The sequence below is a fragment of the Argentina anserina genome, chromosome 1 (genome assembly GCF_933775445.1).
Source record: "Argentina anserina chromosome 1, drPotAnse1.1, whole genome shotgun sequence".
NCBI lineage: Eukaryota > Viridiplantae > Streptophyta > Magnoliopsida > Rosales > Rosaceae > Argentina > Argentina anserina.
Window position 1 is genome coordinate 17,766,775 of NC_065872.1, and position 25,261 is coordinate 17,792,035.

The 25,261-nt window shown below is 39.8% G+C and overlaps 2 protein-coding genes across 2 annotated transcripts; one reads left to right on the forward strand and one right to left on the reverse strand.

The window, feature by feature from the left end:
• Positions 1–219: 219 nt before the first annotated feature.
• LOC126796002 (short-chain dehydrogenase reductase 3b-like) lies at positions 220–1,126 on the reverse strand. The gene is made up of 2 exons (XM_050522744.1): positions 1,086–1,126; positions 220–994 (listed from the first exon to the last, which is right to left on the reverse strand). Exons 1-2 carry the CDS (start codon positions 1,097–1,099, stop codon positions 220–222), a joined length of 789 nt encoding a protein of 262 aa, XP_050378701.1. The 5' UTR covers positions 1,100–1,126.
• Positions 1,127–21,366: 20,240 nt separating this feature from the next.
• LOC126795975 (galactinol synthase 2-like) lies at positions 21,367–23,017 on the forward strand. Its single transcript, XM_050522711.1, has 3 exons — positions 21,367–21,794; positions 22,045–22,500; positions 22,590–23,017. Exons 1-3 carry the CDS (start codon positions 21,465–21,467, stop codon positions 22,824–22,826), a joined length of 1,023 nt encoding a protein of 340 aa, XP_050378668.1. The 5' UTR covers positions 21,367–21,464; the 3' UTR covers positions 22,827–23,017.
• Positions 23,018–25,261: the final 2,244 nt, after the last annotated feature.

Here is a 25,261-nt window from a genome sequence, read left to right on the forward strand (position 1 = left end):
GAGACTTGAACAGCAGGAAACATGACCGATAAACATTGCAGATTACCGGGAAAAGGAGCACATGGATTTTACTGCTATCAATGTTTGACTAGAATAGAAGAATCCTGTTTGATTTTAATTTTCTTTTGAATAAACAGAAAAACAAAGATGTAAATTTGAAGCATGCATTAGAAAGTTGGTTCCTTGAGCCAACAACTAACCACGTACAGAACAAGTTAGTTAATTGGAAGAAAAACTGTGATCGACCACCGAGAAGCCTCCGTCAACAACCAAGTTGTGTCCGCTAACGTAACATGAATCATCTGAAGCAAGAAACAGAGCGGCCTCTGCGACATGATTGGCCTTCAACACAGTTCCCTTCAAGTTGGCAATGGCCAAGCTATTGGCCTCGACCTCATTGGGCGCCAAGTTATAAGCATTACACGAAAGAGGGGTTGCTACACCAAATGGGGAAATGCAGTTCACTCGAATCCCATAAGCACCAAGCTCACTACAAGCCGATCTCACCAACCCGATTAAGGCGTGCTTTGATGTTGTATAAGCATGTGGAGCTGTACCTCCGAGTGAAGCTGCAACGCTTGAAGTGCATATAATTGAACCACGGATTTTTCTAGCAACCATGGCACGCGCGGCGTGCTTCACTGTCGCCGCTACTCCGCGGACATTTGTGATCATTGTGTTGTCGAAACCTTGGATATCGAGGTCTAAAATACCAGTCATTGGACCCATAATGCCTGCATTGCTGAACAATACGTCTAAGCTGCCGTATTTTTCCAATGTGTAACTTACGGTTTGTTCAACTTGGTTTTCGTCTCTAACATCGCAGTGGAAGTAAGAGACCCTTTCGGAGGCTATTGAGGCTACAACTTGAAGACCCAATTCGTCTTGAATATCAGCTACGACAACAAACGCTCCATTCGCTGCAAAAAGTCTTGCTGCTTCCTCACCAATGCCCCCAGCTGCACCAGTGATGAGAGCCACCTTGCCCTCCAGCCTAATTGAAGCATTTGAGATGGTGTTGCATGAAATTATATCAGTACTGATCGATCTAAGAACATTGAGAAATTGATAATTGTAATGGTTACCTTGGCTTAGACATTGATGATGATGATGATGAAATGCTTGTCTTCTATATGGCTTACTGCTCAAACTTCCAAATGAGTCTTCTTCTCTTGGATCTGCTGTTTATAATACCCCATATGGTTCATATATTATAATTTCTGGTATGCGAGCTAGGATGCAGAGCTCAATGCATAACCATGTGGGGAAAAAATTATAAATTGAATAAGAATGTTAACTATTATTTTTTAAAGGATTCATTTAATTTAATTGTCAAATAAGGGTTAAAATCTTCTGTCCCCATTTCTATATCCCCTTCTTGTCTCCATATTAAAATTTGACATGTGCACTTCTTGCCTACTCAGCTTAACAACTACTAACTAGCTTCACAGGTATCACGTGGAATTATGGCTGGATTGGTTGGTATACCAGTCTTAACTTTTTAATATTATATACCAACAAATATATATTTGGTATGAAAAATTTACAATTTATAATAACCAATAACGTTGGTATACCAATTAAGTGGTACGGTTTGTACTCGGTTGATACGTTGGTAATGAGCTTGTATCAACATATTTAAGGCCAAAAAATTTAAAGGCCCAATCCAAATAAGTGAAATAGCAATAGAATTCCAAAGTCTTATATAATTTCAACCAAATTACCAAATACAAAGTCATAAATAGAAAGTCAAATTCAAATAGTCAAATTGTTAAAGTACTTATGAATTCTCAAAATAATTGAAAAAAATAAATGATAGGTTTAAATGCGATATATGTTGACATGTTGTAAACAGTGATTATGCTACTGATAGGTCTAAGCATTTGTACTTGGGAATTCGATTGAATCGATTCATTCATAATTAAATAAAGAAATTGAAGACGAGAAAAAAAGTGTATTTGAGAAAGAAACTCAGAGAGATTAGATTAAGGTTAGTAGATTTATACGGTTTGGATTTATTTTTCAATAAATCTACTAGTTGAAATTTAAAGATATATATATATATATATATATTTAAATTAAATAATTTAATATAATATAAGTTGGTAGGTACGATATACCATGGTATATGAAAAATCTATACCACCTACCTAACGTATTTTTAATGTTGGTACGGTATACTATACCATATACCATCTACCGAGTATTTGGTATACCAACCGTACTAAGTACGGTTGGTATATGAATTGGTTGGGATGGTTTTATATACCATTGTCACCCCTACGTGCAATATATGCCAACTGTGCGCAAATTAATTTTTCTCGCCATGCCTTCTACCTATGATGGTGCTACTCACAACTCGCTCTACACACAAGTATTTCCCAATTGTAGGGGGTCAAGATCATGCACATACACACACTCGGATTTGTGGAACTATTGCTCCTTTTCTCATTTATGGAATTCAAAGTACAACCTACAAATCTAGCATGAATCTTTACAAGTCTTTCCCCAAAGTCACATGTTTTGACCTACAAACTATTTAAACCTACTAACTAGTATGGAAGCTGACATCCTCAACCTCCCTAGGACACATGGCATACTTGCCTTAACTATAGGTGTAGTGGACAACCCCCACTACTAGGTTTATTAACTCCAGAATGAGGTGGCATGCTTGCATGCTTTGCCAAGGCATGCAACTACCCAAGTGACTTCCCCACAATTCATGCACCAACTGCCCTTGCATAACCTCCCCTTAACATGCGTCAACTGCCCCCGAATAACTGCCCACTAAGCAGGTAACCTCCCATAAAGCTCTTGTAACTGCTTATGTAACTACCATTATCCTTGCTCTGTAAATGCTCCTGCTAGCGAGGCTAATATCCCCGCAACCGCCTGCTGACGAGGCTAAACTGCTTGCACGGTCTACAACTGCCTTCCGCCACTGCTGATGCTGGCGAGGCTAATATCCCTGTACGGATCTGCGTTGCCTTCGGGTCATCCTTGCCTGGGTCTGTGTTGCCTTCGGGTCTCAGTCTGTCTGCGCTGTTATCGGTGAGGCTAATATGTCTGCCTGCTAGCGAGGCTAATAGCTCCACACGGGCCTGCACTTGTTTTCCGTCTTGTTCCTACGCTACTACTCACTGCTTTAAGCTTCCCACGCATGGACAAAGTGCAAGGTGAAACCATGCCCTGCGCGCCCCTGCGTATAGCATTAGCGAGGGCGTAACAAACCACCCCTACTAGAGTTTGGCAACGCCCTCGTTGCCAAGGGATTGTCAATCTCCATAGGCACTGACTTGTCTTCACCCTCGAACTCCTTAGTTGCAGCTTCCTTGTTGTCCCATCCTGCTAAAGTGTTGGTGAAGTCCGCCCAAGTCTCTTGTTCCTCCTCGGTTAGCCTCTCCGATGAGTTCTGAATTTTTTCTTCAAGGATGTCATTCTGCGACTCCGTTTTCTTTTCTTCAGCTTCTCCCGACGTAGGCCATGTATTGCCTTCTGTTTCAAGCTTCATTTCAATGTGCTTGGGTGCAGCATCCATCTCCAAGCCTTCTTTGAGAACAACCTGGTCTGTTGCAGCCATTGTCTCTTCTATTTGAGCAACCTGTTCCGTAGTAGCCATTGCTTCAGTTTCCTCTTGTGCCACCTGGTCCTTTGCAGCCATTGCATCATCTTCTTGTGCAACTCATACTTCGCAGCCATTGCATCATCTTCTTGTGCAATCTCGTCCTTCGCAGCCATTGCATCAGTTTCATCTTCATCATCACCGAGTATGATGATCATAGGTACAACAGTTCACACCTCTAACTTGTTCATCCCAGGGTCGTTACGGTAAAATGCACCCAAGTGTAGTCAAAGTTCTCCAATGCTTTCATATAGTTAACATAGATTCTGCTGTATGCAAGGAATGGAGGGAAAACGCTCGGTGTTAAGACATGCCTCCAAACCTTCAAGTAGAGTCTGGACTTGCTCTTTAGGATATCTATCCACATGCAAAACACGTGAAACACAGCGATAATTTCAATCTCCTCCAAGGTGTACCCACTGATCTGAGGATCATCGAATTCCAACATCCGATCTATGACGATAGTTTCTCCATCAAGGCAAAGTGATGCCATGATGGTGTCCTCATTCGCCACATAGGCATAGACATTACAAATACTTCTAAACCTGACCCTTCTTTTTCATGATTAACTGCTCCTTCATCCAATTGCAACGCATTCAACAACACCATGGAAATCATGTTTGCTTCTGTCTCTCCTAGAGTTTCTGTTTTGGTAGAACTCTTTTCTTCACTCTATGTGGCCCTTGACACAAAAAACAGTTGAGATTCTTCCTATTTTTGTGGAAAACGTGGGTAGTGGCACTGGAACTGCCTCCTTGCTGATTTGACTAAGTATAAGGCTTATAACTGCCCAACCACTTAGGACGTGTGTGGAGCAGATCTAGGCCCTTCTTCTTGTTCCTTTCAGCCAATTTTTCTGGAAATATCCCGCTTGTCTGAAAATCAAGCAAGCGTTCAGCTGCGACTAGTGCTGACTATAGGTCTGCCACATTTTTCCTCCGAAGTTCGTTCTTAACCCAAGGTTGTAGTCTGGCCATGAAGCTAAATAATTTGTCCTCTTCACCCATGTTGTTGATATCTAGCATCAATGAACAAAACTCTTTGACATACACACAAATTGAAGAACCCATCTTTAAGTTCCTCAAAGCTTCACGAGCCATCCATGCCGAGTTGCATGGCAGGAATTGACTTTGTAGTTCCATCTTCACTGCATCCCATGTCTCAATGGTTTGCATCTCATCATGTTGCTCCACATCTTGCACCTTCGTACGCCACCAAAGCTTAGCGTCTCCTTCTAGATACATTGAAGCCATTGTATCCTTCTCCGAATTCGGAATGTGAGCACTCTTGAAATATTGCTCCAAGTCTCATATGAAATTCTCCAAATTCTTGGCATTTTTTCTCCCCTTAACATCTTAGGCTCAGGTACTTTGATCTTTGGCTTGATGCTCCGGCAATGTTGAACCGCTAATGGCTGTAGCGCTTTTCACCAAGGCTATGTTCTCTTTAGATCCGCCAATTTAGCCTTTATCGTGTCCGACAAAGCTATAAGGTCTGAATACATATCATTGGACTGCATCTCCGATTCTACTACATGCTGAGTGAAAGCTTCCCGTATTTATATCGTATCGATCCTCAATTGCTCTACTTGGACCGCGAAATTGACAGCTCCGTCTCCTTGTGGCGCACCGAGGAAGTCCTCGACTCTTGCCATGCAATCCTTCAAAGTGTCATCGGTTATTGCTCCTATTTCAAATAATCGCGAACCGGCACTGATTCTGCAACTCTTTTACTGAGTAGTGATGTGTCCTTGTTTCCACCCCTTGCTTCTTCTTCTTCGAGTCTTATTGTGTCCCAGTTGACACTAAGCCCTTCCGCAGGCCATCGTTCGCTCTGTGCGCTGATTTGCTAATCTTAGTGTATCCGAGTTGACACTAAGTACTTCTAATCTTGATGTATCCTAGTTGACACCAAGTGCTTCAATCTTAGTGTATCCGTGTTGACAGTAACTACTTGTTGATGTTCCAAGTAGATACCAACTGCAATAGTCTTGGTGTGACGCCGTTTTCACCTAACTATGCTAAGTCTAGTATTGTTGGTTGCCACTAGCTCCAAACAAAGGAACCTTAGTGTGTCCTTAGTTTCCACTAAGCCTGCTCCTTTCCGGGACCTTAATGTGTCCTAGTTGACACTAAGACTGCCCCTCCACACGCCTAAATTAGTTCTGTGTAGGTGTACGTCCTTGGCGATCACCGTACACAAGTATCGAGCTTCCAAACGGCTCTGATACCAAAGTGTCACAGGTATCACGTGCAATATATGTCAACCATGTGCAAGCTAATTTTTCTCGCCTTGCCTTCTACCTATGATGGCATACTTGCCTTAACTATAGGTGTAGTGGACAACCCCCACTACTAGGTTTATTAACTGCCAGAATGAGGTGGCATGCTTGCATGCTTTGCCAAGGCATGCAACTGCCCAAGTGACTTCCCCACAATTCATGCACCAACTGCCCTTGCATAACCTCCCCTCAACATGCGCCAACTGCCCCTGATTAACCGCCCATTAAGCAGCTAAGTAACATTCCATAAAACTCTTGTAACCACCTATGTAATTGCCCCTACTGACGAGGCTAATATCCCTGCAACCGCCTGCTAACGAGGCTAAACTACCTACACGGTCTACAACTGCCTTCCGCCACTGCTGCTGCTGGCGAGACTAATATCCATGCACGGTGTTGCCTTCAGGTCATCCTTGCCTGGGTCTGTATTTCCTTCAGGTCTCAGTCTGTTTGCGCTGTTACTGGTGAGGCTAATATGCCTGCCTGCTAGCGAGGCTAGCTGCACTACTAGCAAGCTAATAGCTCCGGACGGATCTGCACTTGTTCTTCGTTTGGTTCCTACGCTCCTACTTCCTGCTTTAAGCATCCCACATATGAACAAGGTGCAAAGTGAAACCATGCCCTGCGCGCCCCTGCTTATAGCATTAGCGAGGGTGTTACACCAGCCATCCACCCAAGTTAACCATGATCAACTAATTAATGATGTCAAAAATATAAAAATAATCAGTAATTTAACATATTCATTTTTGTGAAAGACTCTGTGTTCTTCATCATCACCGATAGTTCACCTTCATCCAAAGTTCCAAATAACACGACCACAGCTCCCTCCACAATTTCTTTGTGATATCTAGTACTTTCATAAGGTTAAAACGAAATTTGAGGTACCCATAGAAAACCCAGATTTGATTGTGATACTGTGTTTTGGAATTTGATAGTTCTTGGAGCAGACGAATTCAACTGCAACCGGCAGGGGTGGATGACAAGTGACGGCGGCGGCGGCGGCGCAGAGTAGTTGTTGGTAGTTGGGGAACCGATGATCCGGCTGAAGTCAAAAGTGGGGTGTGTCCAATTAAATTCCGAGTTAGTTCATGGTGACTTCCGTTGAATCTGTTGAAAGTGGGTAGCCTCATGTGATTGGAATTTGGGAGGCTTCAGATCCTTGGGAATGTTCTTAAAATACAGATCATGAATTGGCTAAAGTAAGAGTACGAGATCATACGAATTAACAGTATTGTATGATCTTCATGATTGATAAGTTTAGAAGTAATGCATGTTGATCTAATCCAACCGGTGATTGATATCAACTTATCTAGTTCTAGATCACTGTTCTAATTGCTTATATCCTTACAATAAAAAAATATCAAATAGTTTCATAGTGGGTGAGATTCGTATTGTTCGTGATTTTTGGGAATTTGAGCACCGAATTTGATTCTTTTATATTGATGAGAATTAACAGTAATAAGGAGTGCATAAGAAATAAGTTTTAGGTTGTTCCAGTTTTTCTGTGTTTGAAGACAAAAGAGAAGAAGGCAAGAACTAAACCATGGTTACTTGCAGTTCAATTCTACAGTTAGTGGCTCTTAGGCTGTTAAGACGATTAGGCTGATAATGCCAAGTGTCAGACTTGAATGAGGTAATTATACTGCTTGATATTGATATATATGATCTGATACAAGTCTAGCTATTTATAGGAATTGATTTGAACATTAGCACTATCACTAATGGAGAATCCTAGTTGTTCTAGCACCATGAGTAACATGTTTGTTGCTTTACACAACTCACACACAGCTCACTTATGCTAACACTCCCCCTCAAGTTGGCGCATACACATCAACCATGCCCAACTTGCAAAGTGAGTTATAAAAAACATTCTTGGACACTCCTTTGGTGAGTATATCTGCAAGTTGCTCTTCTGTAGGAACAAACGGAAAACAAATGATCTTAGCGTCTAACTTCTCTTTTATAAAGTGACGATCAACCTCTACATGTTTTGTACGATCATGCTGCATAGGATTATGTGAAATATTAATAGCCGCCTTGTTGTCACAGTACAGTTGTATAGCACACTTAGGTTTAACACTGATAGATCGTTGGGTTAGAACGTCTATAAAATACCCTGAAAAACATCATCGTTAGTATAGAATAAGCAGGGATCGTTCAGTCCGGGGAATCAAAAGGGCCTCAACACTTATCATGTTATTGGGGGGTTTGGTTTGGATTCTAAAACTACAACGTAAAATAAATCCTAAATTACTTATATACAATTGATCAACCATTCATCACATAACCCAAACACGAATTCTACTCAAGAAACATGTATAACACGTATAGAACAACATATAGGCAGCGATTTATTTCGATTATATCTAAGTCCATTTCAATTTCAATTCTAATTAGAGTCCGAAGCGGTTCATCTAATCGTTAAGACTTCTTAATTATTTAGAATCAACGAAGCGTTCAATCCTAAACATATGCTAAAAAGAGTTCAACATACGAAGCGTACTAGTTAAACAACAAAGTAGCACATAAGCACATTAAGTCGAATTGGAGACATGTGAGCAAGCATGGCGTCACTCATCTTGATTAAACATGCAAATTCCTAGAACTATCACAGCCCTATATAAGTATCCATAATTGAAACACGAAGCGCATATTCAATCAATGAACACTTTGGTGAATGAAATCGCAACCCTAGGAGAACCATGGCCTTGGCTTCCTCAAGCATTGATTTAGATGCACAAATTTAAGGAATAAATTGAAATAAAACCTAAATAGAAATAGAAAACCTACTGCCCATAGATGCTACACACAGCATACACACATATTTCATGAGTTCATGCAATCAAAACATAAAACCAAAGAAGTCTGAATTTATGTTCTTCATATATGAAACCGAAAATAACATCCAATGATTCATACAATAAATTTGAAATTTGCAGAAATTCGGCTTGAATTTTCTGGATATTTTTGGCAGAAATTCGGCTGTGATTGTGAGAGAATGGAGATGGTGAATTGTGAGGGAGGCCATGCCTTTTATAGAGGAAGGAGGAGAGGAGGGGCTGCTAGGGTTTTGAATGGGCTGATCCATGTATGCACGGCTGAGATTTCTTCTTTTTAATTAGATCTAATGGCTGCCCTTCTTTTCCTTGTAGAACAAACTCTTATCTCCTTGTTTCTCTAGGGTTAGCATGGCATGGGCTGGGCTCCTTCTCCTTGAATTATCTCTTCAAATCTGAAAATAAGAAAAGAAAATCAATAGTAAGAGATAATACATTTCGAAAATCATTTCCTAATCTAGATATTTGTTTTCTTAAAAAGACACATGTAATAGATGAACTCAACTAGATTAGGAAAGTTTCTAATTTACAAAAAGGAAACTTACTAGAATAAGTAAGTTACTAGAACAAGGAAGTTCATTTAGGAAAGTTTCGTAATAAGAGTTTGAGTTCAAGTAGGACTTTCCAAAATGGTACGTTTCCTAGTCTAACAAGGATTCCTAATGCCAACAAAACTCTCAACATATCACAAATGCCACCAAAACGTAGATAGATGAAGACTCCTAATCCAACTAGGTTTTCTAGTCCTATAAGGATTCCTACTCACACTAGGACTCTAAACCAATTCTTCGTTTTTAGCTCGTTTAAGCACAAAAACACATCCATAACCGTCTTAGACTCCTATTGTGACTCAATGACTCGATATTACAACAATAAGGGTTAAGCAAAGTACAAATGGAGGTAAAAACATATTAAGAACGTAGCACAAAGTGCTCCTATCAACTACCCCACACTTGGCTTTTGCTAGTCCCTTAGCAAACTAAAACAAAACTACATAAAATTCTATTGCCCCTAAATGATTGCCTCAGAATCTCAAAACACATAGCTTTCAAGTTAAGCATTTGAATGTAAGCACATAAATTCCAAGTTTCATAAACATGCTTCAAAGTATGAATAAGTCAGAAACGAGAAAATAAGCATATAACATGTTTAGTCAATCCAATCCTCCTCACAAGGCATACTCTCTTCTTTTCACTCAGATTCATGGTTATGATTCACACACAAGTATATGCAAGAGAAAGGATAATAAAGCATCAAATAGCTTGCATATTTCAACAAATGAAAGCACTTTGTGAATAACAAAAGGAAAACCTCATTTAACAACTAAGTGCACAAATGGACCAAAACCATATGCTCAACTCTTGTGATCATCTCCACAAACCAAGATTTGCTCATTTTAAGAATCATTAGGATCATTTGATAAGGTGAATGTTTAGGCTTAGCTAAAGGCATGGAATATTAAAGAATCACAAAGGTAATTATATAGACTTAGCAGAATAAACATTATCCTTATAACACCACACACCATCAAGGGCCAAATATAACAAGTTGGGCCCAAATATCATTTTAACCACAAAGTGAACATGGACAAAGGTCAAATAAACATTTTTAGACTTTCAATTACAACTCAACTCCAAATCACACATGGAAGACAACATATTTTCCTTTCTTTCCTTGTATTGCCGATCTCATCATTTTTTTTCATTCATCATCATTTTTTTTTCTTTCTTTTCTTTTTCGGCATTTGCTTAAAAGCTTGTTCATATTTTCTTTTCTCATGTCTTCCACCCCACACTTATTTCATGCATCATCACAACATGATCTCAAAAATAGTTCTACCAAGTTTATAGGACAAGGTACTATACTAAGCATGGAGATAACATAGGTGATGAAGAAAGGCTCAATGTAGGCTCAAATGAGGTTCAACTAAGGGGTCCCAAACATGGCACATATAAGGATACATGGTTGTTTGGCTAAAGTGGTGGTATTCCTAGAAATGATCCATAAATCCCTTTCAAAATCAGAGCATTTTATGACTTAAAAGTTTCAACAATCCCAAAAGATGAGTTCTAGTAAATTCTAGAGTCCATTAAAAGCTATGGCACATAGTCATTGAATATGCAAAGAATAATGAGGTTCATAAAACAACCACGAATTTTCATATTATCACTCAAGAAGAAAGCATATATAGGCTCAAAAACTCACAGGTTGTTATAGACTTAAACTAACCAAACATGTATGTCATATTACATTCAATCAAAATCTCACATGTTCATACCAAATCCACATTATCAATGAAACTTACAATTCAATTCTTATGAAATGCAAAACCATCATCTATGCATTTTAGAGATATAATCATTCTACACTTTAGGGGCATCCTAAGACTCAAAACAACACATTTATTTCGATTTTTTAAAACATTTTTTCGAATTTTTTTCTTTCTTTTTCATTTTTAACATGAAATCAAAGCAAAAATCAGCAAACAATGATCATGCAACCCAACCCCACACTTAGAAAATTACATTGTCCTCAATGTAAGCTCAATAATCAGAATGTAATTCATAAGTATAGACCAAGATCACACATCAATACATATACAATTCAACCATAAGAGTGAAGGGATAAGAAATTGCAAACTCCCGTAGACGACTCCTCAACAGGTACGGTTGAAATGGGTTGCCTCCCATGCAGCGTTTGAGTTTTTAAAGTCTCTCAGCCTAGACTCTGCACTTCTTTTTAAGTTGTAGGCGACGCCACTTGGAGTTGTACACCTCCAAATTTGTGCCTCTTTGACTATCAAAACTCGATGCATGTTCACTCCACTCTTAAACTGTATCGCATCAAGAAAAAGAACATTAGAAGAGTGAACATGGGAACTCAAAGAATAATAGTATAATGTAAATGATTAAGTAAAAGTTAGTATGAGTTAAATTAAATGCAAATCATGAATCAAAAGTTAGAGTGTGGTGGAACTCCGCTTCTTGCAACACTTGTCGTCCTTCCCAAGTCATTGAGAGCTTCAATCAACTGTTAACAATAGAATTCTCCAACTCTTTCTTAAAATCCCTATCTGGCAACTAAGGTATATAAAGACACACAAAATGTTTGCGATTAAGTATAAAATGAAATAAAATAAATGTTAGCAATTGAATAGAAGTATAGTTAAACTTAAAGACAATTTGTTTTCTTTTTGTTTCGAAATCTACAAATGTAAGACTATCACTAAGTCTAATTGATTTTATTCACACACATTCCTAACTTTTAAGGTACGTGGAGCAGAGGAGCTAACTGTGCAATGGACTGAAACAACCCAAGGTAAGGGTCTTGCTTTATCCGATATACCTTAAAAATTAGAATATTATTTTCTTTTGAAACTATATACATCAATTTATACAAAGTTATTTTATAAGTTATAAAACGAGGTGGACGTGCGGCCTAAGTACGTCGTCTAGACACAAACTCATTCCTTTGTTTCAGAAGGCTGTATAGCTAGAATCAGAGATAGTCACAAGGCGGGACTCATTTGTTGGACACCACGGGGGGCACAACCTCGAAAAGATGTTTTCCCAATCGACTCCATCACCGAGATGTATGTCAGTCTATGGGCCTCTGAGATCCAATTTTGTAAACCTTGAACCAGGGTAATGAAAATAGTAAGCCCCTTACTCAGCTCGGAATAACTTTGTGTGTTAGACTGCTCGCAAAGTGTTAATAAAAGCCGCCCACAACCCCAAGTGACCTTTGCAAGGTACAAATGGAGGGTTAAGGCTAATATTAACAAAATGGACTTTACATATTCAGTTCACCTTATAACTTACAATAAACTAAGCATAAATAAACATTTAGCTTCCTTAAAAATAAAAATAAAAAATTTAACTATGTGTAACAAGTTTCCTATAGGCATACTACTACAACAATATAACAAATAACAACTTAATATACACAATAAAAATTTTTGTTCTATCCAAGTTTTTTTTTCTTTCGGAGTTACTGTTCACAGAAGCACTATTTACGATTACTATTCACAGAAACAAAATACAATTATACAATTCACAATAGTAACACTTCAAAGCATTGAGAATTAATCAATTCCCCGGCAACGGCGCCAAAATGATAGATCGTTGGGTTAGAACGTCTATAAAATACCCTGAAAAACATCATCGTTAGTATAGAATAAGCAGGGATCGTTCAGTCCGGGGAATCAAAAGGGCCTCAACACTTATCATGTTATTGGGGGGTTTGGTTTGGATTCTAAAACTACAACGTAAAATAAATCCTAAATTACTTATATACAATTGATCAACCATTCATCACATAACCCAAACACGAATTCTACTCAAGAAACATGTATAACACGTATAGAACAACATATAGGCAGCGATTTATTTCGATTATATCTAAGTCCATTTCAATTCCAATTCTAATTAGAGTCTGAAGCGGTTCATCTAATCGTTAAGACTTCTTAATTATTTAGAATCAACGAAGCGTTCAATCCTAAACATATGCTAAAAAGAGTTCAACATACGAAGCGTACTAGTTAAACAACAAAGTAGCACATAAGCACATTAAGTCGAATTGGAGACATGTGAGCAAGCATGGCGTCACTCATCTTGATTAAACATGCAAATTCCTAGAACTATCACAGCCCTATATAAGTATCCATAATTGAAACACGAAGCGCATATTCAATCAATGAACACTTTGGTGAATGAAATCGCAACCCTAGGAGAACCATGGCCTTGGCTTCCTCAAGCATTGATTTAGATGCACAAATTCAAGGAATAAATTGAAATAAAACCTAAATAGAAATAGAAAACCTACTGCCCATAGATGCTACACACAGCATACACACATATTTCATGAGTTCATGCAATCAAAACATAAAACCAAAGAAGTCTGAATTTATGTTCTTCATATATGAAACCGAAAATAACATCCAATGATTCATACAATAAATTCGAAATTTGCAGAAAATAAAAAGAAAGATTACAAGCCATGGATGAATCACACATTAGAAACCTTCTAGGATGAAGCAAGGATGAATTCGAATTGGTGGAGGAGGAAGATGAGCACGGTTTGGTGATGATGGATGAAGGTTTTTGGCTTGAATTTTCTGGATATTTTTGGCAGAAATTCGGCTGTGATTGTGAGAGAATGGAGATGGTGAATTGTGAGGGAGGCCATGCCTTTTATAGAGGAAGGAGGAGAGGAGGGGCTGCTAGGGTTTTGAATGGGCTGATCCATGTATGCACGGTTGAGATTTCTTCTTTTTAATTAGATCTAATGGCTGCCCTTCTTTTCCTTGTAGCACAAACTCTTATCTCCTTGTTTCTCTAGGGTTAGCATGGCATGGGCTGGGCTCCTTCTCCTTAAATTATCTCTTCAAATCTGAAAATAAGAAAAGAAAATCAATAGTAAGAGATAATACATTTCGAAAATCATTTCCTAATCTAGATATTTGTTTTCTTAAAAAGACACATGTAATAGATGAACTCAACTAGATTAGGAAAGTTTCTAATTTACAAAAAGGAAACTTACTAGAATAAGTAAGTTACTAGAACAAGGAAGTTCATTTAGGAAAGTTTCGTAATAAGAGTTTGAGTTCAAGTAGGACTTTCCAAAATGGTACGTTTCCTAGTCTAACAAGGATTCCTAATGCCAACAGGACTCTCAACATATCACAAATGCGACCAAAACGTAGATAGATGAAGACTCCTAATCCAACTAGGTTTTCTAGTCCTATAAGGATTCCTACTCACACTAGGACTCTAAACCAATTCTTCGTTTTTAGCTCGTTTAAGCACAAAAACACATCCATAACCGTCTTAGACTCCTATTGTGACTCAATGACTCGATATTACAACAATAAGGGTTAAGCAAAGTACAAATGGAGGTAAAAACATATTAAGAACGTAGCACAAAGTGCTCCTATCAAACACCCAAATCTTGTAGCAAATTCCTAATCCACAACAACTAGCACACTCCCTGAGCCATACCTCTGTATTCTGCTTCAGCACTAGATCGAGCTACCACATTTTGTTTCTTACTCCTCCACGTAACAAGGTTACCTCCAACAAAGGTAAAATACCCTGATGTGGACCTCCGATCTGTAATATTTCCAGCCCAGTCTGCATCTGTTAAGCCACAAACATCAAAGATATTGTTGTGATTAGAAAACATTACTCCTCTCCCCGGAGCTGACTTCAAGTACCTCAAGATCCTTACAACAGCATCCATGTGGTCCTGACTAGGGTTATGCATGAACTGACTTACTACACTTACTGCATACGCAACATCTGGTCTGGTATGTGATAGATAAATCAGACGCCCGACTAGCCTCTGATAACGAGGTTTGTCAGTAGGGACTTGATCTGGATATTCTGTTAACCGATGGTTCTGCTCAATCGGAGTATCAATGGGAGTGCAGTCCAACATACATGTCTCTGTTAGTAGATCAATGATGTACTTCTTTTGACACAGATAGATACCATTGCTTCCCCGGGCTACTTCAATGCCTAAGAAGTACTTGAGTGTACCTAGGTCATTCATCTCAAACTCTGTGGCAAGCTGTTTCTGTAATCTATCCACCTCAACAGTATCATTCCCTGTAACTACCATATCATCAACATATATAATTAGAGCTGTTACCTTCATTTGTTGATGTTTGAGAAATAACGTGTGGTCTGAATTACTTTGTATGTAGCCAAGTTTCCTCATGAATTGTGAGAATCTTCCAAACCAAGCACGAGGTGACTGTTTAAGACCATATAAAGACTTTCTCAATCTGCATACAGAGTTACTTGGGGAAGCGGCCACATATCCAGGCGGAAGATCCAAGTATACTTCCTCTGTTAGTTCTCCATGAAGGAATGCATTTTTGACATCAAACTGCATAAGTGGCCAGTTCAAGTTAGCAGCGACAGAGAGTAATACCCGGATAATGTTCATCTTTGCAACAGGTGCAAATGTCTCATCATAGTTTATGCCATATGTCTGGGTGAACCCCTTTGCTACTAGACGTGCTTTATACCGGCTTACTGACCCATCTGGATTATGTTTCACTGTAAAAACACCCAACGACATCATACAGTTTTCTTGCCATATGGTGGAGGTACAATCTCCCAAGTATTGTTCTTTTGTAATGCTTTCATCTCTTCCTCCATTGCTTTCCTCCATTTTGGATCTCCCAATGCATCCTGCACTTTGTTAGGTACTGATACAGTAGATATTTGATTCACAAATGACTCATATGACTTAGATAATCTTTTGGTAGATATAAAATTGGCCACTGGATACTTGACTTTAGTATGAAGGGTAGGTTCATATTTTTTTGTTGGTTGTCCCCGAGTAGACCTATTTGGCAAAACATATTGTCTGCTATTAGCCCTAATAGAATGACTAACCTCAGATGAGTGATCTTCTGTACTAGGAGAGTATTGGTCAGGGGTATAAACAGTGGTACGGGAGACATGAGGGGCAGTTGTGTTGTCAGCTTCTGGTGCCTCAATCTCTTGAGTGACGAGCTTTGGTGGTGCCTGTATGGCTGACACATTGGTAATTTCAACAGAACCTGTTACCATATCGCCTGGCTCACTTGTCTCCCCCTCTCCATGATACAGCTATTCAAAATATGAATTCTCCCCCTGAAGAGCAGTATCAGAAGAGGAAAAATAACTCATGTCTTCAAAAAAGGTAACATCCATAGTGACATAGTACTTCCGAGTAGGGGGATGATAGCACCGGTACCCTTTCTGATGTCCTCCGTACCCAACAAACACACACTTAACTGCCCGGGCATCCAACTTAGAACGCTGATGTTGTGGAAGATGTACAAAAGCAACACAACCGAAAACACGGGCAGGAAGATTATGAAAAGAGGGTAATGAGACATGAGATGCAAGCACCTCATAGGGAACTTTCCCCTGAAGGACACGAGATGGAAGATGATTAATAAGGTGGGCGGAAGTAATGACAGCATCACCCCAAAGGTATTTAGGCATGTGGGCACTAAAGAGAATACATCGAGCCATATCAAGTAAATGACGATTTGTTCTTTCAGAAACCCCATTTTGCTCAGGTGTGTAAGGGCACGTTGTTTGATGAACAATCCCGTGTGTGTTAAAGAACTCCTGAAAGACATGATTCACATATTCCCCCCATTATTAGAACGAAGAACTCGAATGGTGGCATTGTATTGTGTTTGGACAGAGGTATGGAAAGCACGAAAAGCTGAAAAAACCTCATCTTTATTTTTAAGAAGAACAATCCATGAAAGACGTGTGCAATCATCAATAAATGACACAAAATATCGCATTCCTGATACAGTAGATTCTTTAGAGAGTCCCCAAACATCAGAATGGATTAATTCAAAAGGAAGAAAACTTTTAAAAGAAGTACTAGAGGAATAAGTAGATCGATGACTCTTGCCTAAAACACATGTCTCACAACATAAACAAGACTCGTCCACACTAATAAATAAAGTAGGCATGGATTTTTTCATAACACTAAAAGATGGATGCCCTAAGCGACGATGCCATAACCAAACTTCACTTAGCTTGTCAGAAGTGGAGAGTAAAGCGGTCCGAGACTGTCCCCTGCGTATGTCAGATCCAGATGAAACAACCGGCCCCTTAGATACCCTCGACCAATTACCCGTCCGGTGAGAAGATCCTGAAATATCACATACATAGGAAAAAAGGTCACAGAGCACTGAGCGTCAGCGTTCAATTGGGGAATAGATATCAAATGATGAGATAAAACAGGTATATAAAGTACATTGTGAAGCTCTATGGTGAGAGTAATACGAACAGACCCTGTCCCTAACACGGGAAATGCCTCACCATTAGCATTAGTAACATATGGTACGGGTGGAGGTGACAATACGGTAAAATAAGATTTTTCATAAGTCATATGATCAGATGCACCAGAATCAATAATCCATGTATCAAAACTAACAGAGTGAGAAATATTGAAAGCCATACCAATTTGACAACGACCAACGATGGAGGCTGTAGGTGCTCCTCCAGCAGTATGATGATGATCATGCCCAACCACACCATAGATATCAGGTTCCAGAACTAATTCAAGAGCTGCTTTAGCCCGGGGAAGATAATTAGGCCTCTTAGGCCTAAGGTGTGGATATAATTTCCAGCAGGTCGCACGAGCATGGTTAGTATCATGGCAATAAGAACAAGGAGGACGAGGCTGATTCCCGAAGCCTGGTGGTGGTCCGTGTCGGTGAAGGGGAGCAGAAGGTGCTTGTGGAAGCGGTGGTGCCAGAGATCGAGCATGAATAGTGAGACTGGAAACGAAAGCCGGCGCCTAAAGAATACTCTCCTGCTGAGACTTATCCTTTCGGATATAGTTGAAAGCGATGAGTAGACTAGGTGGTTCGGTCATTCGAAGTAATTCGCCTTTCGCACTGGTATGCTTTGAATCAAGACCCTTTAGGAAATAGTGAACGCGTTCAAGCTCCTTCTCCTTGTGGTACCAAATAATATCCACCGGTTACCCATCCTGATGTATTGTCAAAGCTGTGCACATTAACTCATGAACCTGTATGAAATCAGAATCATTAGTATATAAGCCGGCTTGTGTCTCCTATATTGTCTGCGCAGTTGTACATGCCTCCACCAGATCAATTATCTCATCATTCATAGTTTTCCACAAGACAGACATAACAAGACCATCATCGTCGTCCCATTTATTGTAGGCAACAATATCCTCAAGACTAGGAGCCTTAGTGACGCCGGTGACATGTCCCATCTTATGCATGCCTCGAAGATGAGCAGTCATAAGTCGTTTCTATTTACGGAAATTGGTTCCGTTGAGTTTAGCGCCTCCAAATGAACCACTGTCAGAACCTTTGACAAAAACTTCAAAGGTCGGAACATCAGGAAGCTGTGAACCCTTTGCTTCGTGTCCAAAACCCATTAAAAAAGGAAACAATGTAAAAATCAGGGATTAGACCGTAAGAAAAAATAAAAGAAATGGAGAACAATTTGTCGCCGGTGCACTTGCACTGTCGGTGAGCATACACTGACTGAAGATAGCCGGACCTGGTCGGGTTGCGTTGAAAGGTCGGGTCGGATCCGGGTCAAATCTTTCCGGGTTGAGTTGGATATGGTCGGGCCGGGTCGGGTTGAAATTTGACCCGGGTGGTATTTTAGGGTTGAGGATCCGACAGAATCCCCAAACCTCCGAAAAAACTTCCCAAACCCGAAAAAATTGTGGAAGGGGGGGGGGGGGGGCGGTCGAATGGCGACGTCAGGGGCAGCAGCAGCGGCGGAACGACGACGTCAGGGCAGCAGTGGCGGCGGAACGGCGACCTCGGGTTGACTGCGGATCTATGAGCGTCGGAGTGCGGAGGGCAGCGACTTCGGGCCGAACTATGGTGACGACTCCGGGGAGAGTGCGGAGGACAGCAACGAACGAGAGAGACGCCGGAGTGTGGCGGTAAGCACAAGAGTGCAGCGGTGGCGATAAGGAGCAACGGCGATGAGGAGTGGCGGCGAGACAGCGGGTCGATGAGCTCCGGAGGTAGGCAGTGGCTATGGAGGCGACGTCCAGAGGCGAGTCAGGAGTTATACAGCCGCTACGGAGGGTTAGGCAGCGGCTGGAAGAGCGCCGGAGGACTGGAAGAGCACCGGAGCAGCGGTAACCGGCCGGAAAAGGCGAAAAGAAGAAAAAAAAGAGCACGAATGCTCTGATACCAACTTGAATGAGGTAATTATACTGCTTGATATTGATATATATGATCTGATACAAGTCTAGCTATTTATAGGAATTGATTTGAACATTAGCACTATCACTAATGATGAATCCTAACTGTTCTAGCACCATGAGTAACATGTTTGTTGCTTTACACAACTCACACACAGCTCACTTATGCTAACAGTTAGAAATTCAATAGGAGATAGGGAAGAGAATATGCAAAAGGGAATAGAGGATCAACTACCCTCAAATAACCAATAGTTACCTCTCAACACACTTAGGTCTCGTATGGTTTGTGGCGAGTAACCTTGAGAAAATGATTCCATCAAAAAAAATACCTTGAGAAAATGAAAATTAAGAGCAAATACACTAGGGGATATTGGACAGACAAGACCAAGGAAAAAGGAAAAAAAAAAAAGGAAAGATTGGGTTGCATCTCACTCGGAGGATACAACGTATTGTCTTTACTTTTTCCCTTATCTTTTGCCCGTTAGGGTGCATTTGCTCTAATATGTCAAAATGTTTTAGAAACGGTGATGTTTGTAGAGTTCGCTAGTTCTAGCGAATAATATGAACCAATTATATGGAGAAAGGAGTTAAGGACTTGATAGATTGTGTAGTCAAACATGGAAAGTTCAAGATGATTTCTGTCGAAATAATTGTTTCTCGCTCTCCGAATAACAGCCACGAATTGTAAACAAAGGATCCTTTGAGAAGCCACCAGCCCCCCCACGACTTCCTTTTCCAATTTTCCAGCATTGGCTACATTGCCACAATTTCGGACCTACAATAAGCCACCCGCGGTTTCCATGCAAAATTTATGAGCTCCATGCAATTTGCACTACCAGACTTTCCCTAATGTTCAAAGAGGTTGTAATCTTTTTTTTTTCCTTTTTTGCTTCTAATAAAGGGATTATATTACAAAAGTGCGAATTAATACTATAGTACTGTTTTGGTAAAGACCTGGTCGAGCAGGAGAAAACATTTCGATAAAAAAATTGATGTATGTAATTTATAAAGGAAATCAAAATATACCAAACTATAGGTATTGAAGTATGTATTTTGATCCCCTCACCCTATTATAAGTTCTTCCATGCTCAAAATTTTGATACTCTGTCATATTTGTATCAATTTCAACCGTTAAATTATAACTTTTAATCACAACCAACGATCATTATATTGCGAATACGTTTGAATATCGATATTTTAAATATGTAAGACGTTGCCCTCACCCTACATCAACCATCCTAACTATAGGTATTGAGTAATTATTCAAATATCATTAAAAAAAGAACATTCTATACATGATATATATGTATTGACTATAAAATTTAAAAAATGAACATTCTATTCATCTAAATAGTTTTTTAAAACCACGTACGAAACTAATGAATACAAATAGAGTTAAAGCGAGCCTCCACATGAGGAGGATTCATACGAATAACTGTACGAAAGACCTGGCTGAAAGCGCAAGTCTAGCTCCTTTGGCTAAAGCTTGGACTCCCTAACTACATAGTGAAATAAGAAAAAGGATGACGAATCATACATAACACATGTTTCCAAATGATGCGACTAGAAGACCCCAACGCCTGGCTGTACACCCTATCACATCGGATTTAATTGTACTCTATTTACCTCCTACCCCTCTCCTTCTAAACGTTTTGGAAACAGACCTTCTAGCGTCCTCCATGCCAGTTCATCTCGGCCCTCTCCAGAAGATTCCCCCAACGAGCTTTCCACCGTCTGATTACCCACTCCTACACCTGTACGGCTGTGAAACCAACAATACCTCCAAATTCCGTGCATTTTAGGTAAAATTTCGCAGAATCTGGAATTTCATTTCATGCTTATTTAACCCCCCACCTTCTTCATTCGAAACCAGACACCCAGCAAACCCCAAAGCCTCACCAGTTCTCGACCAGCTCTCTCTCTCTCTCTCTCTCTCTTAATCTCTAGCTTTTATCTCTCTCTGTCTCGCACTTTCAAACCCTCGCAAACACAATCATACATGGCTCCCGAGCTCATTCCCTCCGTCCCCAAATCCGCAGCTCTCACCAGACCCGCCACCCTCCCCAGCCGCGCTTACGTCACTTTCTTGGCCGGAAATAGTGACTACGTGAAAGGCGTTGTGGGATTGGCCAAGGGCTTGAGGAAGGTCAAAACGGCGTACCCTTTAGTCGTTGCAGTCTTGCCCGACGTCCCGGAAAATCACCGCCGCATTCTTGAGTCGCAGGGCTGCATCGTCCGGGAAATCGAACCCGTTTACCCGCCGGAGAATCAGACCCAGTTCGCCATGGCCTATTACGTCATCAACTATTCCAAGCTCCGTATATGGGAGGTACGTAACTTACGCGGCCTAGTGTGGGATTCTTTGTGCTCCACGTTGCTAGGCTAAACTTTTCTTTATTCTGAACAAAGATTAATTATTCTATTATTTACTGTACTCAGTTAATTATATTAGATCAGTAAAAATAATAAAAACATATTTGACAGTAAAAAACTAAATCAGGATACGAAATGTAGAATATGTCAAAAGTATATATAATAATTTCTATCTGAAAATACCATTGTCCCGATTGTTCTTGTAGTTTGTGGAATACAATAAGATGATATACCTGGATGGGGACATTCAAGTGTACGATAACATTGACCACCTGTTTGACTTGCCGGACGGCAACTTCTACGCCGTGATGGACTGTTTCTGCGAGAAGACGTGGAGCCACACGCCGCAGTACAAGATCGGGTACTGCCAGCAGTGCCAGGAGAGAGTCAAGTGGGCCGCCGAGCTTGGGCCGCCGCCGTCGCTCTACTTCAACGCCGGGATGTTCGTGTTCGAGCCAAGCCTCCTGACCTACCAAGATCTCTTGAAGACACTGAAGGTCGCTCCGACGACGCCGTTTGCTGAGCAGGACTTCTTGAACATGTATTTCAGGGATGTTTACAAGCCGATTCCTCCGGTTTACAATTTGGTCTTGGCAATGTTGTGGCGTCACCCCGAGAATGTGGAGCTCGAGAAGGTGAAAGTTATTCACTACTGTGCAGCGGTGAGTATTAGAGTCATCATATTTTCAATCGAAATTTATTAATTTGGTTTGGTTCATACTGAAAAGTGTGGTGGTTTGAATGTATGTAGGGGTCAAAGCCATGGAGGTATACTGGGAAGGAAGAAAACATGCAGAGGGAAGACATCAAGATGTTGGTGCAGAAATGGTGGGACATCTACAACGACGAGTCGTTGGACTTGAAGAAACAGAGCAGCGCTGTGGCTGCGTCGGTTGAGGCTGAGCAAGCGGTGGACATGCAGCCTTTTATTGAGGCTCTATCCGAGGCGGGAGCTTTCCAGTATGTGAATGTCCCATCTGCGGCTTAGTATATATTATTGGAGATAGGGTAAATTCGAGAAAGGAAAACAGAAGTATTGTAAGAGTGAGCTTTCGGTTTGTAGCTATAGTTTTGGTCTTCAATTTGTACCATACGTGCTTGGTTTGTGGCAAGAAAGGCACATCCTCATTGCCTCACACACAATCGTGGTCTTTTCATGTTTTGTAATCGTGGTCTTAATTCTGAAGCAATGGTGCCGAAATGTGACCTACATGGTCTGACGATTAACTATAGATTGCAAATCTATTTTTTGGGTTTGATTTGTTAGATGCATGGTCTAATTAGTCGCATCAACTTCAGTCAGCTAACTATAGCTCTACGTGCTCATTAAGGCATCATTTGCTTAACTAGTTGTCCAGTGGACAAGCTAGCCACTAGCTAAGCTAGACAACGTGCCAACTTCGATCACCGGCAGATCTCCTAGAACTCGAACACTTTGTTTGGGTAATTTTTTTGATAAAAAGGATTTAATCATGTAATTTGTAAACTTATTTATGTTTTAACAAGTAATTATTTTCTTTTAACCAAATTATCATAAAAAATTTGTGTCACCAAATAATTCCAAACATGCAACTATTGAAGTCTCGATCACAATTTAGATCACATCATACTTACATTCATAATATTATTATAAGAAAAATTAATAACATATACAACAAGAACATATAAGTTCAAATTTTGTATGGCATAGACTTCAATAGAAATTCCCTTTTCTTCTCAATTGGAATCTTCTTTAATATCTGAAACTTTGTGTGATTGTTGGCAAACACCTCAATTGCTCTCCACCGAATATCTTCTTCTAAATTAGGTATTGTCATCAACTCTTCATAAACTTCATCAACCGTCACATTTGCATTCTTCTTCAATGTTGCAACCATACTAGATGTCATTTCTTTGATTGAAGCCATTTCGGATACCGCCATAGCAATTGTTTCTTTCGCTTTCACACTTTTTGGATGTGGTGTAACTGTTAAAGTAGAAGAAACGGTTTTTCTCTTCAAACTATCATCTTGGAAACTTCCTTCTATTCCATTGAGGCTAGTATTGTCCTCTTCAATGCTCATAGTCTCACTTGCATTCTCAGCATTTCCAGCCTCATAACCGGTTGCTCTATCATTTGCACACAAATCCACAATATCATCTCAATTGGCAATTGTCTTGAACCGATACTTCGAAGCCTCATGGTGTGTCTGTCATGAAAAACATGTGGAAATTAGATAATTCAGCTTCAAAAGTAAAAACATGAATTCTCAAAGTAATAATCAATGTGGTCACTACAAATAGTTTATTAAAGTAACTTGGCAAAAATGAGCAGTAACACTATCCTTTAAAATACAACACAGATCATACATTTGCATATTCACTCCACACATTGTCGTCATCCGCGGTTTTCATTTTACGACAACTATCCCAATTAAAGCCACTTTGGTTTAAGATATCAGAAACTACTCCATAAGTCTTATTCCAGCCTTTAAGGTGATTTTTAACATTATCTTTCGTCACATGCATGTTATATATGGTTGACATCTTCAATACAGCCGAAGTGAATGCTTCAGATTTCCACCCACCATCACATTTGTGCCCTTGTTATCTCTCACTTTTAAGAATATCAGCCAACGTACTATCCATTTATGGATTCCATTATAATTATTTGCCTCCATCATCTTCTTTTTCATACCATTTTGCTTCTTATCCTTTCTTTTTATAGCTTCCATTCACAAATTACTGTTGAAAAAATGAAGGGGTTATGAGGAAGATACATATTGGAGACTGCCCCATTACACAAGTGGGTGTCGAAGAACTTTTCAAACAGAAAGAGACTTCACACAACAAATGAACAGAAAGACAAGGAGACAAGTAGATATAAGAGACTTTCCTCCGGCCAATATACGCTATTGCTAGATATATGTATCACCATAGTTGAGCATCAGACTATTTTGATTCAAATCAATGAACAAGGATAGATTCATTTAATTAGTTGATTTAAATCTTGTCTCTTGATATGAGTTATTTGAATGATGCATTGTTGCTCACACTTCTTTCAAACTAATTAATGACTTCAACAAACATACAAGTCTTTAGACCAAAAGAAAATTTTATAAGTCTGTAGTTACTTTTTATCTATATAAAAAGAACATATCATTGATCATAATGCACAAAACTAACTGAACTGGCACTCACCCCTGCAAATTTACCAATCCTATCAGTTAGTATTGAATTGTATCAAAATACTTGTATATGTTCAGGTTTCTGGTCAATTTAGGAGAAGTGCATCCAAATTAAAACAAATGTATACCAACATTTTGCCCATGAGGGTGAAGGATGAGTCCTCCAATTTGCTCCTTCTAGGTAAATATATATGGAACTTTAATTTTGAAATAGAATTATGATAATAGAGAAGAAGAAAGGGAGAAGGACAAGGAT

Bases quoted from the DNA above. Each gene is read 5' to 3' on its own strand.
- LOC126795975 (XM_050522711.1), top strand. From the start codon at position 21,465: ATGGCTCCCGAGCTCATTCCCTCCGTCCCCAAATCCGCAGCTCTCACC. The intron at 21,795-22,044 runs GTACGTAACTTA...TTGTTCTTGTAG, and splicing joins CCAAGCTCCGTATATGGGAG to TTTGTGGAATACAATAAGAT. The intron at 22,501-22,589 runs GTGAGTATTAGA...GAATGTATGTAG, and splicing joins TTATTCACTACTGTGCAGCG to GGGTCAAAGCCATGGAGGTA.